At 41.3% G+C, this 17322-nt stretch overlaps 1 protein-coding gene across 2 annotated transcripts in view; it reads left to right on the top strand.

Annotated features, from left to right (window-relative positions):
• LOC128692109 (uncharacterized) overlaps positions 1-17322 on the top strand; it is a 219840-nt gene that overhangs the window by 198967 nt on the left and 3551 nt on the right. For both annotated transcript variants that reach the window (XM_070085132.1, XM_070085131.1), the window contains 13 exons: positions 3656-3797; positions 5711-5911; positions 6746-7092; positions 7490-7603; positions 8830-8967; positions 11283-11477; positions 12401-12617; positions 12923-13102; positions 13669-13887; positions 14297-14494; positions 14612-14723; positions 15376-15509; positions 16844-17088. In XM_070085132.1, coding sequence (XP_069941233.1) covers positions 3656-3797; positions 5711-5911; positions 6746-7092; positions 7490-7603; positions 8830-8967; positions 11283-11477; positions 12401-12617; positions 12923-13102; positions 13669-13887; positions 14297-14494; positions 14612-14723; positions 15376-15509; positions 16844-17088 — 2442 coding nt within the window. The remainder of the gene's footprint in view (positions 1-3655; positions 3798-5710; positions 5912-6745; positions 7093-7489; positions 7604-8829; positions 8968-11282; positions 11478-12400; positions 12618-12922; positions 13103-13668; positions 13888-14296; positions 14495-14611; positions 14724-15375; positions 15510-16843; positions 17089-17322) is intronic.

Raw genomic sequence — 17322 nt, 5'->3', positions numbered from 1 at the left:
CTACACTACACCAACGACTGCAGAAAGTCATGCGCATCCTTAACATGTGACAGACGGACATATGAAAAGGCCAGAATCTTGGTTAAACGATTGATACACAGCATTAACACCGCCACTGGATATATCACTGCGCCATGGAACACCACAAAGGTCATTGTTTTAGAAATGAAGAAGTCACTTGTTTCTTTAATAAATATCTTGACCAGTGCACTCATGTCTTGTACCAGTAAGTTGTTGGTATCACCGTACCATTTGCACCTTTCTCAGGGTCCAAACTGTATTTTTTTGATATTCGGATACATTATTTATTTCTCTTCTAATATTACTTCTAGTACTGGACGGAGTTGCTGAACACCACAAATGAGGTAGTTGAAGTTCTATCAATAAAGATCGAGAACCAAAACCTAGTCATTGTGGTTGTATACAAGCCACCAGATGCAACCTCACAACAGTTCAAGGAACAGCTACTAAAAATCGATTACTGTTTGGAAAACCTTCCAGCTCCATCCCCAAACATCTTACTGCTTGGTGATTTCAACCTAAGGCATACAAAATGGAAGAATGTAGCAAATAATGTTATAGCTGAAACAATCCCCGGAGGTAGCGCAGATGAAAGGTCACACACACATGAGCTACTAAGTCTCTGCGAAAAACACACCTTAAGCCAGCATATAGTGGAGCCAACAAGACTAGAAAACACACTTGACCTTATCTTCACAAATAATGAGGACCTGATAAGAGACATAAGAATATCAAAAACAGCTAATCCCGATCACAATCTAATCGAAGTCCAGACGTACATGCATAGGGGTCCTGAACAGCAGAATGCATGTACCTGTGAAGGTGTCTTCACAAAATACAATTTCAACAACAAGAACATCAACTGGGACCAGGTAAACCATGTCCTAAACGAAACATGTTGGGAAGATGTCTTAAATGACATGGATCCAAACCAGTGCCTTGAAAGGATCAACTTCCTGGTAGCCGAAGCATGTTCTAGGCATATTCCCCTAAGAAAGAAAAAGAGCAGGAGTAAACTGGAGAGAAAAAGACGCTCCCTCTACAGAAGACGACGAAGAGTCACTGAGCTCCTCAGGAGTGCTAGAATATCTGATACACGAAAGGAGGCGCTGACCAGGGAAGTGGAAACTATCGAACTTAAGCTAAATGACTCTTACAGGAACCAGGAGAGGCAGGAGGAGCTTAAAGCTATTAGTGAAATTGAAAGAAATTCAAAATATTTCTTTTCATATGCCAAAAACAAGGCAAATACCACATCTAGTATCGGGCCCTTACTCAGACAGGATGGGACTTACACAGATGACAACAAGGAAATGAGTGAAATATTGAAATCCCAGTACGACTCTGTGTTTAGTGAACCACTAATCGGTCTGAGGATCGACGACCCAAATGATTTCTTCATGAATGAGCCTCAAAACTCCATAAATGTATGCCAGATTTCCGACATTACCCTAACTCCGATAGATTTCGAAAAAGCCATTGACAACATGCCTATGCACTCAGCCCCGGGCCCAGACTCGTGGAACTCTGTTTTCATTAAGAACTGCAAGAAACCCCTCTCGCGTGCCCTAAGTACACTATGGAGGAGGAGCTTGGACATGGGTGAAATTCCACAGTCACTTAAAACAACAGATATAGCCCCACTCCATAAAGGTGGCAGCAAAGCATTAGCTAAGAACTATAGACCAATAGCTCTGACGTCCCACATCATAAAAATCTTTGAAAGAGTGCTAAGAAGCAGGATTGCAAATCACCTGGATTCCCAAAATCTGCACAATCCAGGGCAACATGGGTTCAGGGCAGGTCGCTCCTGCCTCTCACAACTACTGGATCACTATGACATGGCCTTGGATGCACTGGAAGAAAATCAGAATGCAGATGTAATATACACAGACTTTGCAAAAGCATTTGACAAATGCGATCATGGCGTAATAGCCCATAAAATACGTGCTAAAGGAATAACTGGGAAAGTGGGGAGATGGATCTTCAACTTCCTAACAAATCGAACACAAAGAGTAGTGGTCAACAGAGTTAAATCGGAGGCTGCCATAGTGAAGAGCTCTGTTCCACAAGGCACAGTACTCGCCCCCATCTTATTCCTTATCCTCATATCAGACATAAACAGAGATATACACCACAGCACCGTATCATCCTTTGCGGATGATACTAGGATCTGCATGAGGCTGTCATCTGCTGAGGACGCGGTTAACCTCCAAGAAGATATAAACAAAGTTTTCCAGTGGGCAACGGTAAACAATATGATGTTCAATGAGGACAAATTCCAACTACTCCGTTATGGAAAACTGGAGGAGATAATAACTAGAACAGAGTATACTACTGACTCCGGCCATACAGTAGAGCGGAAAAATAATGTAAGGGACCTGGGAGTAGAAATGTCTGAGGATCTCACTTTCAAGGATCACAACAGTGCCACGATCGCACGTGCAAAGAAAATGATAGGATGGATAATGAGAACTTTCAAAACGAGAGATGCCAAGCCCATGATGATCCTTTTCAAATCACTTGTTCTCTCTAGGCTGGAATACTGCTGTACATTAACATCTCCATTCAAAGCAGGTGAAATCGCAGATCTAGAGAGTGTACAGAGATCCTTTACTGCACGTATAAGTTCTGTCAAGCACCTTAACTACTGGGAACGCTTGGAAGCACTTGACTTGTACTCGTTGGAACGCAGGAGGGAGAGATATATCATAATCTACACTTGGAAAATCTTGGAAGGAATGGTCCCAAATCTGCACACAGAAATCACTCCCTACGAAAGTAAAAGACTGGGCAGGCGATGCAAAATGCCCCCAATAAAAAGTAGGGGCGCCATTGGTAAACTAAGGGAAAACACCATAAGTGTCCGGGGCCCAAAACTGTTCAACAGCCTCCCATCAAGCATTAGGGGAATTGCCAATAAACCCCTGGCTGCTTTCAAGAGAGAGCTGGACAGATACCTAAAGTTAGTGCCGGATCAGCCGGGCTGTGGCTCGTACGTTGGACTGCGTGCGGCCAGCAGTAACAGCCTAGTTGATCAGGCCCTGATCCATCGGGAGGCCTGGTCATGGACCGGGCCGCGGGGGCGTTGATCCCCGGAATAACCTCCAGGTAACCTCCAGACAAACCAAGGAAAAAATGTATAATTATTTTTAGTTACACTCATCCATTACGTTTCTTTTGTAAATATAGCTAGCATTTGTACTGACAGTGTAATTCGTTCCGGCATACACTACGGGCATCCCCATAACGTGACTATAATACAAAATACATTAGCCGCATACAGCGGGTATTTACACCATAAAATCCTTGATTTAGAATTGGGTAGTCGTACACTGCGGGTATTTCCCTATGTAACCCGCATATAGAAAACGGAAGTCACACATTACGGTATTCTTACAATGTAACTCACGTATGGAATCAGGTAGCGCACACCACAGGTATTCCCACCATGCTATACTCATACAGAATAGGAAAAGTGTGCACTGCTGGTGTTCCCTCAATATAACTGCCATATACAGTAGAACATAGCAGCTGCACATTATCGTTGCATCTAGTGTTGTTAAGAAGAAAGTTTTTAAACATTTGTAATCATGCAATTTTCTTAGCGTAACGTGTTTATGCTCATGTTCAGGCACGAACACGACTCCGTGGGTGTGAAACAGCTGACGGCGGTGAGGGACATCAGAGCCTTCGGTCGACTGGTTAAAGGCACCACAGCCCAGGCTCAACACCAAGCCTCGCATCTCCTCGGTCAGGTCCAGATCAACATCAAGGTCAGTTGAGGATACATCATGCCCCCTTGCCTATCACAAACTCAGACCATAGTATTCTTTCTGTCACACGCGCACATCATGGTCCTCTGTATGTCTTCGTCAAATTTCTTAAGTACTAAAACTAGGTCTTACAGTGATCTTTTGTTATTCATTAGTTACTCTACAAGGATCATTAAGGCTACATCTCACCTGTAGACCGAAAGTCAAAAATTATTTAATCCCATATATATATATGCACACACACAATTGCCGACAAGCTATAAAAAACAGTACAGAACGACCACTAGGGTATGGAAAGTACTAACTCTTGGCCTTTCACACCGTTGCCAGTGTCTCTTCAGGGGTTGCAGTAGGAACATGCATGGGGTCTACCTTGGGTATCTCGCCAGTTAGAAGCCTCCACTTCTGACCCACAATATACCGTATAACATCATAGGTCAGCACTATATGATACTACTAATAAAATATAATAAGAGCTGGGAAAAATCTTTCCTCACGCTCTCACTTTACTGTAACTAACATTAATTCTCAACCAGGGGTAAATTTACTCCTTGGGGGTAAAAAATTACATGGTAAGGGGTAAATGCTTGATGTACCTGATAATTGAATAATAATTCAATTAAATTTCATTTTGTAAAATGTGTGTGTGCGTGTGCGTGTGAGTGTGTGCGTGCGTGTGTGCGTGTACGTGTGCGTGTACGTGTGAGTGCGTGTGCGTGTGCGTGTGTGTGTGCGTGTGTGTGTGTGTGTGTGTGTTTGTGTGTGTGTGTATGTGTGTGTGTGTGTGTGTGTGTGTGTGTGTGTGTGTGTGTGTGTGTGTGTGTGTGTGTGTGTGTGTTGCGAATGTATATTGTTATTTTCGTGCAAAACCTGAATAATTTATTTTTTTCTGACCTCGTTTTTCTGTCCGTTTATGATGGCGATAAATTTTTTGTATGGAAGTGAGGGCGTAAATGAAGAAATACATCAAGCCGAGGGAGTTAATGATGGAGGAAAAGTTGAGAATCCCTGTACTTAGAACATTTAAAAGCAGGAGTGGGTCTCCTAGGCTAACCAGAATTACCTTCGTCTGCTGGGTACCTAATTACCATACGTATGGGGCAAGCTCCCTCACATTCTAAATAGGTATATAAAGATAATACACAAAATACACGCCAGGGGTGAATGAGGTTATACAAGGAGTGAAGGGATAATCACTCGGGACTAACAATACAAATATTTACTTATAAATAGAATACAGATCTATACACACATAAAATTAAACTGTTTAGTACGAATGTTTATGCTAGTTATAATATTACAGTACACCCAGTGACACATAAATGAAAGTATTACTAGAAGGTGGAGATAATACAAAGCAACCAGACTATTCTATTCACCAAATAATAAGCGTTCAGAATCTACAGTTTCCACTCCATCAGCCTAGCCAGGCCACTCGACTGAAAATTTATTCCTCTGTACTGACTTTTATGCTGCCCTATTAAACTAACTGTAGATCCCCCCTTCATTCTATTTACGTGGAAGTGTTACCATGCAGAATCATAAGAGCGAAAATCAAGATCAGTGATCTTCACATCCTGTTCATAGAGGCTGGAATCCCTTGACAGAAATAAGATGCGAGGACCAGCAACTCTGAAAGACACACGTGTTCTCACAAGCAAGATGTCACATCCTCTAGTGTAAATTTGGCTACGAGAACAAATACTGAGAATTTTCTTCCATGATACACATTGCTCTCGGTATTTCGAGGGAGATGCACTTATTTTTTTTTTTTAATTTTAACTTATCTGTCAATTAGTACGTTGGTTAGTTGGGTTTAATAAAGCTTATCCAGGACACTAAGCTGTATGTAACCTGTCCACTACCAGTCAAGGATAACTGAAATAATCTTATTTGTGTTACTGTTAACTCAGGATGTGAGTGAGCGGGGCCTCAACGGATGGTATCCCTTAGAGAAGAAGAGCGAGGGAGAGGTTGCTAAGGATCGAGGAAGCTTACATCTTGTAGGCTCTGTCTCCTCCACAGCTCATCTTGAGAACAAAACTCGACAGTCTTATGATTCATTGTTGGCTCGTCTTGTTCACCATCATGTGAACACAGCTACAAACAAAGAGGTGAGCTTCTACTAAGTAAGAAAGTGAATTACTTTATAATACTTTGGTCTGGGATGAGCTTGTATTAGTTTTTAATTATTTTACATGAATTAACAAGCCCTACAAGTAGTTTATTGCATCATTTTACAAATATAAAATAAGTCGTGTAACTGAGTTGTTAATTGAAAATTTAATGAAAAAAGACAAATCCTTTTCGTTCTTCTATGCAAGACGACAAATTCCTCTCTTTGTCATAAATATGGGTAAAATATTTCAGCGAATCGGGATCGACACCATGCCCAGCCCTTCTAGGGTAGGGTAGGTGCCTGAGCCGGAGCTTGCAGCTCACAAGCCTGTCATTCCCATTAGCCCCCTTGGGGCGGGGATGGCAGACCAGAGAGGCCTAGCTTGTGGCTTGGCCTGGGGACAGTTGGTCCCAAAGATGAGGAGGTATTCGTGCCTCCTCCCATGGAAGACTTAGGTCTCAGACACTTCCAAGACAGGGAGCCAAGGCCGGGCCACCACTTGGAAAAGGCCCGGGCCGGGAGAATACCGGCGAATCTTTAATAATAATCAGCGAATCTGTTAAAATATTTTAGACGGGACATATCTACTGGACTCGACCGTTCAGGGAAGTAGGGGAGGAATGAGTATAGTTCCTTTATGCCGATGAAAGTCTCTTTGATCCAAGGAATTGGAAGGTTTCTCTCTTTCTTTGAATTACACCAGATTATCTCTCATTCCTCAAGTTCTGTATCACCCCTAAAGTAATGGGGCTTCCATGTGAAGAAAACGATACTAATGTCGTATTTATTCAACAGTTATGTCATACTTTTCGTTTCTGTGGTCCTTCAGGGGGACGAGTGGGTGTCACCTTGGAATGGTGTACTCAGTGGCAGTGCAACTGCAGCCTTGGCTCAGTACGCCATAATGTTGGGCTTTAACGATGAAACGATCCAGTTATCGAGGTGGTTGGTGGGCAGCCGTGTTTCCACGGTGGATGCTGCCTGGAGCCTCTCCCAGCTTCACCGGGTGCAGGCAGCCCTGGCCAAGAGTGCTTACCAAGGCAAAGACCTCGATGATCTGCGGTTGTCTTTCTCAAGCTTCGTGAGAGCCAGTGCTGAACGTATCAAAGACCTGCACGCCTCATTTCCACCATCGTCCGGAGTTTTGGCCAAACATCAGCTCACCTACACAATAAAGTGAGCAATAATTAGTAATATTTCAGAACTGCTAAGAAAACATTTGCAACTAAGTGCTGGTTGCAATTAAACTTTTATTTAGGTATTGCCTAACATATAGCTTTTCTTAACATTTACCTTGAAAGCACACATATGTTATTGGCATATATATTTTTACGTAGATTTAGCTTAGTATGAAGTCAGACAGCATGGCATTTCATTGGTTCCACAAGATTTCAATTATTATTATTATTATTATTATTATTATTATTATTATTATTATTATTATTATTATTATTATTTTATACTGTGCAAACCTCGTTTGCTATTATCAGGATCACTCAGTTTTGTATAGAGGACTTTTTTAAAAGAAGTAAATTAGTGATAAGCTTTTATTTAGTGTTGATATGAATTTCAGGGCTTTGCACAGTATGCAGAACCACAGTGAAAGCCGAGCACTGCTGGATGAGATGGAGCTTCCTCACCTACACGAGTTGGTCACCTCCAGCCTCGCAACTCACACCAAGACCTGGTGAGTCCAAGTCATGTTCACCTGGTGGGACATGTTAAAATCGAAATAGTTCCTTGCACTAACTACGAAAGCGAATTTATTTCTTGTAGTAAAACTATGCATTAGTGTTGGTTTTTCTGTATTTCTAGAAATAATCAGGAAAAAAATATATTTTCGAAAGAATTCTCTTTAAAATACAGGGTTAGAGGATGTATTCACCGAAAGTCTTTATTTAGCCTTTAGTGTGTGTGTGTACTCACCTAATTGTGGTTGCAGGGGTCGATACTCAGCTCCTGGTCCCGCCTCTTCACTAATCGCTACTAGGCCCTCTCTGTCTGTCTGTCTCTCTCTCTCTCTGCTTCCTGAGCTTTGTCATACCTCGTCTTAAAGCTATGTATGGTTCCTGCCTCCACTACATCACTTGTTAGGCTATTCCACTTCCTGACGACTCTATGACTGAAGAAACACTCCCTGTGACTCATCTGAATCTTCAGCTTCCAATTGTGACCCCTTGTTTCTGTCTCCCCTCTCTGGAACATCCTGCATCTGTCCACCTTATCTATTCCACGCAGTATTTTGTATGTCGTTATCATGTCTCCCCTGGCCCTCCTGTCCTCCAGTGTCGTCAGTCCGATTTCCCTCAACCTTTCTTCGTAGGACATACCCATGAGCTCCGGAACTAGGCTTGTTGCAAACGTTTATACTTTCTCTAATTTCTTGTGTGTGTGTGTGTGTGTGTGTGTGTGTGTGTGTGTGTGTGTGTGTGTGTGTGTGTGTGTGTGTGTGTGTGTGTGTGTGTGTGTGTCAGTGTCACTTGTCGTGTGTGTGTGTGTGTGTGTGTGTGTGTGTGTGTCCTAGGCACATGTCGTGTGTGTGTGTGTGTGTGTGTGTGTGTGTGTGTGTGTGTGTGTGTGTGTGTGTGTGTGTGTGTGTGTCCTAGGCACATGTCGTGTGTGTGTGTGTGTGTGTGTGTGTGTGTGTGTGTGTGTGTGTGTGTGTGTGTGTGTGTGTGTGTGTGTGTGTGTGTGTGTGTGTGTGTGTGTGTGTCACTGATTTTTTTTTTTAGGTTGACAGCATTTTTAGTGTGGAGTGAATTCCTCGTTAAATGACCCAGGTGCATTCGATGAACTTTAACAACAAAAGATTTTTCATAACGTCTAGAGATATTGCAAAATATTACACATCTTGTAGATATTAAGAGCAAAACTTACTTTAGCTGCTAACACGTGATGTGTGTATGGTGCCAGGTGGAAGACAATGGTTGAGGAACAACTTTCTGCGAAGAGGACCTCGGACGAGCAGATCGCAGGAGTCATCAACATTGTTGCTGAGTCCAACACCTTCCTCACTCACGCTGCCAACTTCTACAACAGCATCTTCTTAAAGTGAGGACGGCGTATAAAACCTACATTATGTTATGGTATATATTGACATAAGAGAACACACAGCGAGACAACAAAAGACGAGCATTTGACATATTCTTCCTTTGAGGCCCTCTTCAGCAGACTGAAGAGAGCCAAAATGTTCAGTGAAAACGTTCAGTACTCATATTGTAGAGCAATGACACTTAGATACAGAGTTTTATCGAGACATCTGACTTGAAAAGACCAGTGTGTAGTCAGTAACGATATCCACAACAGTTAAGAATTATTTGCTCCACCTTTCCTCTATGCGTGCGCGTGCGCTGAATAACCCGTACTGGTTTAGAGCTTGATGCTGGTGAAGAGCTCTTGTCTCGAAGTTTAGAGCTTTCCTTCCCTTGGATTAAACCTGACTGAGGTTTTCCCAAACACTGTAGGTCTCTTGTACATATAAAAATACCCCCTGAATTATTATTATTATTATTAAAGATTAGCCGGTATTCTCCCGGCCCGGGCCTTTTCCAGGTGGTGGCCCGGCCTTGGCTCCCTCTTTAGGGAGTGTCCGAGACCTAAGCCTCCCATGGGAGGAGGCACAAGTACCTCCTCATCTTCGGGACCAACTGTCCCCAGGCCTAGCCACAAGCTAGGCCTCTCTGGTCTACCATCCCCGCCCCAAGGGGGTTAATGGGAATGACAGGCTTTTGAGCTGTAAGCTCGGGCTCAGGCACCTACCCTACCCTAGAAGGGCTAGGCATGGTGTCGATCACCCCCTGAATATAATAATTCCCCCTGAATATAATAATTCCTCCTGAATATAATAATACCCCTTGAATATAATAATTTCTCCAGAATACAATAATTCCCCTTGAATATAATAATTCCCCTTGAATATAATAATTCCCCCTGAATATAATAATTCTCCCTGAATATAATAATTCTCCCTGAATATAATAATACCCCTGAATATAATAATTCCTCCTGAATATAATAATTCCCCCTGAATATAATAACAACGACTCGGGAACCCGTAATTACCTACTCTCAGTCTTTTTATATTGTGTCCGTCTAAGGGTTACGTGAAACAAAGAAATAATGAAAAAAATAGAGAGGATAATGCATAAGCAGTGAAAAAATAAATGAATTAAAAATGAAAGATGAGAAGGCAATATAGTATACTAATTCTTAAGACGGTAGCAGCAGCTTTAAACAAGTTGCCACCTCTGTCACTTAACAGGTTTATTGGATCGACACCATGCCTAACCCTTCTAGGGTAGGGTAGGTGCCTGAGCCCGAGCCTTTAGCTCATAAGACTGTCATTCCCATTAGCCCCTTTGGGGTGGGGATGGTAGACCAGAGAGGCCTAGCTTGTGGCTAGGCCTGGGGACAGTTGGTCCTACAGATGAGGAGGTACTTGTGCCTCTTCCCATGGGAGACTTAGGTCTCAGACACTCCCTAAAGAGGGAGCCAAGGCCGGGCCACCACTTGGAAAAGGCCCGGGCCGGGAGAATACCGGCTAATCTTTAATAATAATAATAATAATAATAAGGTTTATTGCTCAGTATATGGTAAGTGATTTTTTGAGATACAGGTTTACAATCACTTAGACTTCAACACTTAACTTGGTCAGATCATAAATGAAAATAATGTCACTCTTCGACACTGAAGTAAAACGAACATTCTGGAACAAACATTATTTCTCTCTAAAATACATCACTAGATAATCTAAATGAAAAACTGCATCAACTTTCAAAATAATATAATGTTTAATAAGGTGCATGTTACCAATAATATAACAGTTTGTGAGTCGACTGACAGGTATTAAATATGGCGATACTACCATAGTTAGCTACATATATTTACAGTAAAAAAAACACTACTAAACCACTACAGAGGTAATTTACACTGTAACAGCAAATATAACGTAAATGAACTACTGGTGCAGACAACTTCATAGGTATGGGGGGTTAAAGGTGGTGATTTCATTGAAAAACATACGTGCGTGTCTGGCACGAAACTTTTGGCAAACATATAATATCGTACAAAACAGTGTACGTTAAAAAAAAAAAGAGGTAGTAGGCTTGGTAATCTACCGCGCTGCACACCTCAAGGAAGGTTCCTTGATGTTGATCTAGGGAATTGGATCTGTGCTCCGGTTCCCTGAATTAATCTTGGAATACCATCCACATCCCCTCCCCCCCCCACAGGCGCTGCATAATCCTGCGGGTTTAGCGCTCCCCCTTGATTATAATAATAATAATAATAATACCGCGCTGCATTGTCGATATAACATCCTTTGCAGGATTATGTATCCGCTGACGAAAGATAATTTCTTCCCCTAGGGAGATGAACATCCCGTACATGCAGACAACGTACTTAGTGGTGAGCAAGAGAGTAAACCCTTGTGTGCGACCACTAGTTCTTAACATTTACAACCGCATGCCACCCATGCAGGAAGCTTGTGATAACTCCCAGTATGCCCTGGAAGTGGGCACGTCCCTGTGGCAGCTCTACAGAAATCTTAGTCTCTTGCACAAGTAAGTTCTCATTTGGGTGAATTTTCATAACTTTCTCCAGCGCCACAAACCCACATAACGGATGTTGTTTCTTTTATCTGCATTATTCTTTCCCGTCCATTACTGCCAGATGCCTCTACATCCTGTCAAACTTTGAAATGATAGCTTAGTGGGACTACCACTACCGACGGTCCCGGGATCATTCCCTAGCTGCTGGATAGTCCCTGACTACCCAGCAGGAAATAGGTACCTGAGTGTTTGATGACAGTCGTGGGTAGCATTCTATGGGATGACAGTATACTCGAGATAGGGCCAGGCTTTACGATTAGGTGAGGTAGGATAAAAACTCATCCTATTAGTATAAATGAACTGAGGTAGGATAACAGCTCAGCCTTTAAATGAGCTGAAGCAGGATAACAGCTCCTAGCCATTAAATGATCTAAGGCAGGATAACATATTTTTGCCTGTAAATGAGCCTTCGCTTATAAATTCAACTAAAATAAAAATCACTGATCTTAACCCGATTTTCTCCACATCGTTATAAATGTTCCTCCAGATGATAAGACTATTAAACATTGAATATTTATTTAACATTGGAGGTGCATGTATATAAGTGTAAATACAGTATTTATTCCTTTATCTATTAGTAAATGCCTAGTAGGAATGCTCAGGAGTATATACACAAAGAGGTATATGTCTCAGTGTATGTACACCGAGTTCACCTTATTCAGTGTTTTAGGGATTAGAATAAAATATCCTTGACTGGTGGGTGTACAGGTGAGATTCAGTCTTAATCCCAGTGTAGTCAATTAGGCTTTAAGCCAAATGTACAACTGAAAATTTTGCCGCCGAAAATGGCTGGTTTATTTTGCACCCATAACCTCCATGTGGACAGTAGAATCAAGGAATGCCTAAAACTTTTTTTTTTTTCTGATTGGCTACAGGTTGGGTGAGTCACTGCCTGCTGAGGTTCGAGTAGACTCAGGTGTTCGGGAGTACCACAGATGGTTCTCACGAGGGGTAATGAGGTGGCTGGAACTGGCCGTCTGTCGCGCACTGGATCTCATCAGAAGGGCCGTTGATCTGGACCGTTTCGAGCCTGTGGATGCCTTTTGCAACTTCAGTTCCTCAGCAACTGATACCATTGATATATTTCATGGTGTAAGTATATGTTTCTGTTCTCCTACATATGTGCCGCTACTTTTTTAATCAGTCTCCTGTGCGGAACTCTGTGAAGGCTTTATTGAAGTTCATATGCACAATATTGCATTCTTTATCTTGATATACCTCACACACAACTTGTGTGTGTATACTCACCTATTTGTGGTTGCAGAGTCAGCTCCTGGCCCCGTGTATGTGTGTTATATAATCATTATATCGACTTTCTTTGATTTAAATGGTGGATTAACTAACTGAGAGAGAGAAAGAGACGTTTTTCCACACGTTATATCTTGTTTGTTACGCAGGTGAAGGTGTGGTGGTTGAAGCTGGCGTGGCCGGACCCAGAGAACAGTGCCCTCCTGCTGGCTAAGATGCTCGAAGATATCTGCTCTTGTGGGATAACCTACTCTGACCTCCTCAGGAATAAAGTGGACTCTATGTACTGTAGACAAGACAATTCCAGTCGCATCTTCATCACCCCGCAGGTACACCATCATTCCCTGCTTCCGAAAGTAATTTGATATAACATTTTTATGGCACATCCGCTATGACCCTTAAGATTTAAGCGCTTTAATTTGAATTTAATAATTTACTCCACGTTTGCAAATGTCTTTGTTTGCTTCTCTTTTTATTAAATAATTTTAGGCACTTTATTTTTGTGAATTTACGAGATTGAAAATTGCTCAAAAATTTATTACTATACAGCCACTGTTGGAATATATTGGAAAAAACTAGTAAAATGGATTGCTTCAATTTCATTAGCAAAGATACGTGGCAGTTATATAAATAATTTATTAATGCATAACACAAAGAAACTAACTCATCATTTTAAAAACCCATTTGTTCAAGCATATTAATTAAAATTTCACTTACAGTGCAATTAAACAAGAGTTGATAGCAACGCTATGGTTCTCACAGGGTGACAACACAACAAACACAGCATGAACACTATATATTTCGCCCACAAACTAAAGCCTTCTTTTGTGTATGTTAAACTGCCTTGATTGCCTTTTTGCTTTTATATTAAGAAACATATTTTTTTCCTCCTCAGATCTGCATAGGGCTTAACAACATCGAACGAGTAAGAAGGGAACTCACTGGTCTTCCTAGCCACTTCGGCTTCGATTCTCTGCTGGAGGATATTAAAAACACCGGGAGTGGCAATGGAGCCGCAGCCCAACTTGAGTCCACCGTTGAGAGACTAATCTTCAACGCAGCGGAAAATATGGAAACTAAAGTCAACGAATTTATCGAGACCGTGATAGAAAGGGTAAGCTATTGATGAGACCGCATAGATGTTATTTATTGGCCCTGAGATGAAGAATGTGTATACATGCCACAAAACAATTTGAAACATGAAATACTTTAATAGGCAAATTAACCCCCAAGAAAGAGAAAAAAAAATCGAATCATTTTTGTATTGCATCAATGACATTCTTAAGACACATGAACGTACTTGAAATATGTTTTTCCTTTCACTGTAGTTAATTTCAATATAGTTGTATGTGTTACTGATTATTTCGTCATTGAAGTGTTCCTCATAAATGCAGCTGTAGTTATCCTTGCAGTGTTTTGTTCTTGTATGTAGTGGAGGTATCTGTATGTACTGGAGGTATCTTTATGTAGTAAATATACCTTTATATAGTGGATGTACCTTTGATGGCACCTTTCTCGAGCAGATGAGACCAACGCTGGACAAGGCAGTGAATGAGGCTTGTGATGTGCAGAGTGCAGCACCATTCCTGGAGGAGATGCTGGACCCTGCCATGGGGCTTCTCCGTGCTCACCTTCACTCATCTAACTTCAACAGGTTCATGTGGCGCGTGTGGGAAACTATTATTGAAATCTTCCACGAGACTGTTAAGAAAAGTACTGAGGTAAAAGTCTTAAAAAATTCATCTTGAAGAATTGTGGTTTAAAGCATTATGCATGTGATCCATACACCAGATTTAACTTTGATTTTATTGTAGAGTGTTCTATTATAATTTTTTCAGAGAAGAAGAGCACATTACTTTGGCGGAGTACACAGTATTCTGAAGGCAACGCTGAAGTTCTTCACACCAGATAATGGAAATGGCTTAGATGAGAAGGCAGCTGAAACTCCTGGTAAGCAATTTAACATTAATGTAATGAGACAGAAACACGACTTACTACATAATTTTCACATGACACATTGATCTCGGACTGCATTTTCACTATCTCCAGCCTCGTCGATATAACATTCAAAGACAATATCCCACAAGAATACATTTTCCTTTTTGCTTCCATTAACAAGCATTTTTCTTTCCGAAGATTTCTCAACACCTGCTACTTTGTATCCTTGTTTTATTGTATGATTCACTTCGTCTGTCATAGACCCATTAACCAGCGCATCACTTACAAGCATCTTGCCAAATTCACATTCTCAGTACCCTTCCCTTCCTGTCTAATCTCCAATATTTTATTCTTTAAACTTGTACTTTCATCACCATTTTCCCTTTTACAGTGTAAAACTTTTTTTCTGAAGCTTCCCGAAAGAGCATCATCAGCAAACAACCGTAAGGGTTCTTTCTTACTTTCATATCACATTCTTAACCAACACTTATATCAGATTCTCACTAACACTCTAATGCTTGCTTCTGTTTTTAAAACCCCATTCCTTTTCTTTTTCTCTACAAACTTTAACCTGAGCCATACCGTTCGTCTGTGAAAGTGAAATATTTTTACCTGCAGCTGAATTAAAGTCACACATTAATCCTTTAACTCTTCTCGTTAACAGAATACACGGATCTCATGGAGTTACTAGAGAGCCTCAGAATGTCTACAGAGGCTCTTATCTCTAAGTATTACCAAGAACGCTATGAAGAGCAGATGGAAGACATTCTGCCATGCAAAGCTCAGCTTGTTGCAAAGGTAAGATCACACTTTTTGTGTAGTAAGCAGGCGAATGACTGCCCACAATTTAAGGGAAATGGAGACGAATGGATTCACTTAGGACATCTTTAATGAAAACGTTTCGGTCCTTGAACCTTGATCACCTTGTAGTGATCGTGGTCCAAGGTCTGAAACACTTTCAGTAAAAGTGTCCAGAGCTAATGCATGTGTCTCTCCAGTTCCCTCGTACTTGTTGTGTACTTGTGTTACAAGAGTAATGACAGGACATGTATAAATAAGAAGTATACCTTACTTCTAAATCCATTCAAATTTTAATCACTGCATTGTATGTACAGCAGAAATATACCAAAAAATTCATAAATAACAATACGACACATTTCAAGGTTTCTGAAATGTAATTAACATTTTAATATAAATAAATTCATATGCTTCACAAGGAGTAGGAAAAAGTATATTATCTAATATTATATTTGTGATATTTTCGTTAATATCTAGAACGAAAATATCTTGCGTTATATTTACTTAGGTATGTAGGTAGGGTGTATGGAGGGAGGGGGTAAAGAAGGTTTTGTGGGCGAGGGGCTTGGACTTCCAGCAAGCGTGCGGGAACGTGTTAGATAGGAGTGAATGGAGACGAATGGTTTTTGGGACCTGACGAGCTGTTGGAGTGTGAAGGGATTCAGGGAAACTGGTTATTTTTATATAGCCGGATGAGTACTGGAAATGGGAAGTACAATATCTGCACTTTAAAGGAGGGGTTTGGGATATTGGCAGTTTGGAGGGATATATTACATATCTTTATATATGCTTCTAAACTGTTGTATCTGGTTGCCTCTGCAAAGACAGTGATTATGTATGAGTGAGGTAAAAGTGTTGAATGTTGATGAAAGTATTCTCTTTATGGGGATTTTCCTTCTTTTTGGGTCACCCTGCCTCGGTGGGAGATGGCCGACTTGTAGAAAAAAAATATGTAGGTAGGATGTAACAACTGCTCTATAGACCACAGTGCTCATTGGAAAGGAGTTTTGATTGGCTACCCATGCTACAAACTACCTGCTCATGTGTTTGATTGCTGGGCGTGTGTTAAGCTGTACAAGTCACCCGGCGTTGTATCTGGAGAACCACCTCTCTCTTACAGCTACTGGTCGAGGCAGCATCTCTTTACTCTGTTCTCCCTAGATCGTGTTATTTAAACTGTTTGGTAGTGTGTTTTTGTTAGTGAGCCAGAACATACATTTCATAACTCTGTGCAGTCTTTTCTACTTTCCATACAGTGTGTGTATGTGTGTGTGTGTGTGTGTGTTTCTGTATGTATGTATGTATGTTTTATTGATATGTTATATTTCCTTTAGATGTTATTCACTCGTCCTGGAAAGCTGATTGTGGAGGTGATCATGGCTCGAGACATCGTAGTGGAGAGTGACACCTGCAGCATCAGCTCCCGCGGGGGATCACATGGTGCTTATCACAACCAGTCTGTCGATTCCTACATCAAGGTGCAGCTGGTGCCGCAGGAGTGGTTCCCTACTGCTGGTGAGCGCAAGACGAGGACGCAGCGTAAGCAGGACCCAGCTGTCTACGATGAAACCTTCGAGTAGTGAGTATTGTCTTCCCTATCCTTTATACTCGAGGGGACACACTTTCAAGATGTAACTCAAACATATTTAATAAATAGCTGAAGTATGACATAGCTGATGGGTGGCAGAAAAAAGCCAAATAAACAAAAGATCTTTTATTAATAAGAGATTTAATCTACGTGAGGCTTTAACATGTACTTGATAAAGCCTCATGTACTATACAAGATCGTACTGTAAAGGTCTTATTATACTGT

This window comes from Cherax quadricarinatus, chromosome 15 (assembly GCF_038502225.1).
Source record: "Cherax quadricarinatus isolate ZL_2023a chromosome 15, ASM3850222v1, whole genome shotgun sequence".
Taxonomy (NCBI): Eukaryota; Metazoa; Arthropoda; class Malacostraca; order Decapoda; family Parastacidae; genus Cherax; species Cherax quadricarinatus.
This window is presented reverse-complemented; position numbering and strand designations above follow the sequence as displayed.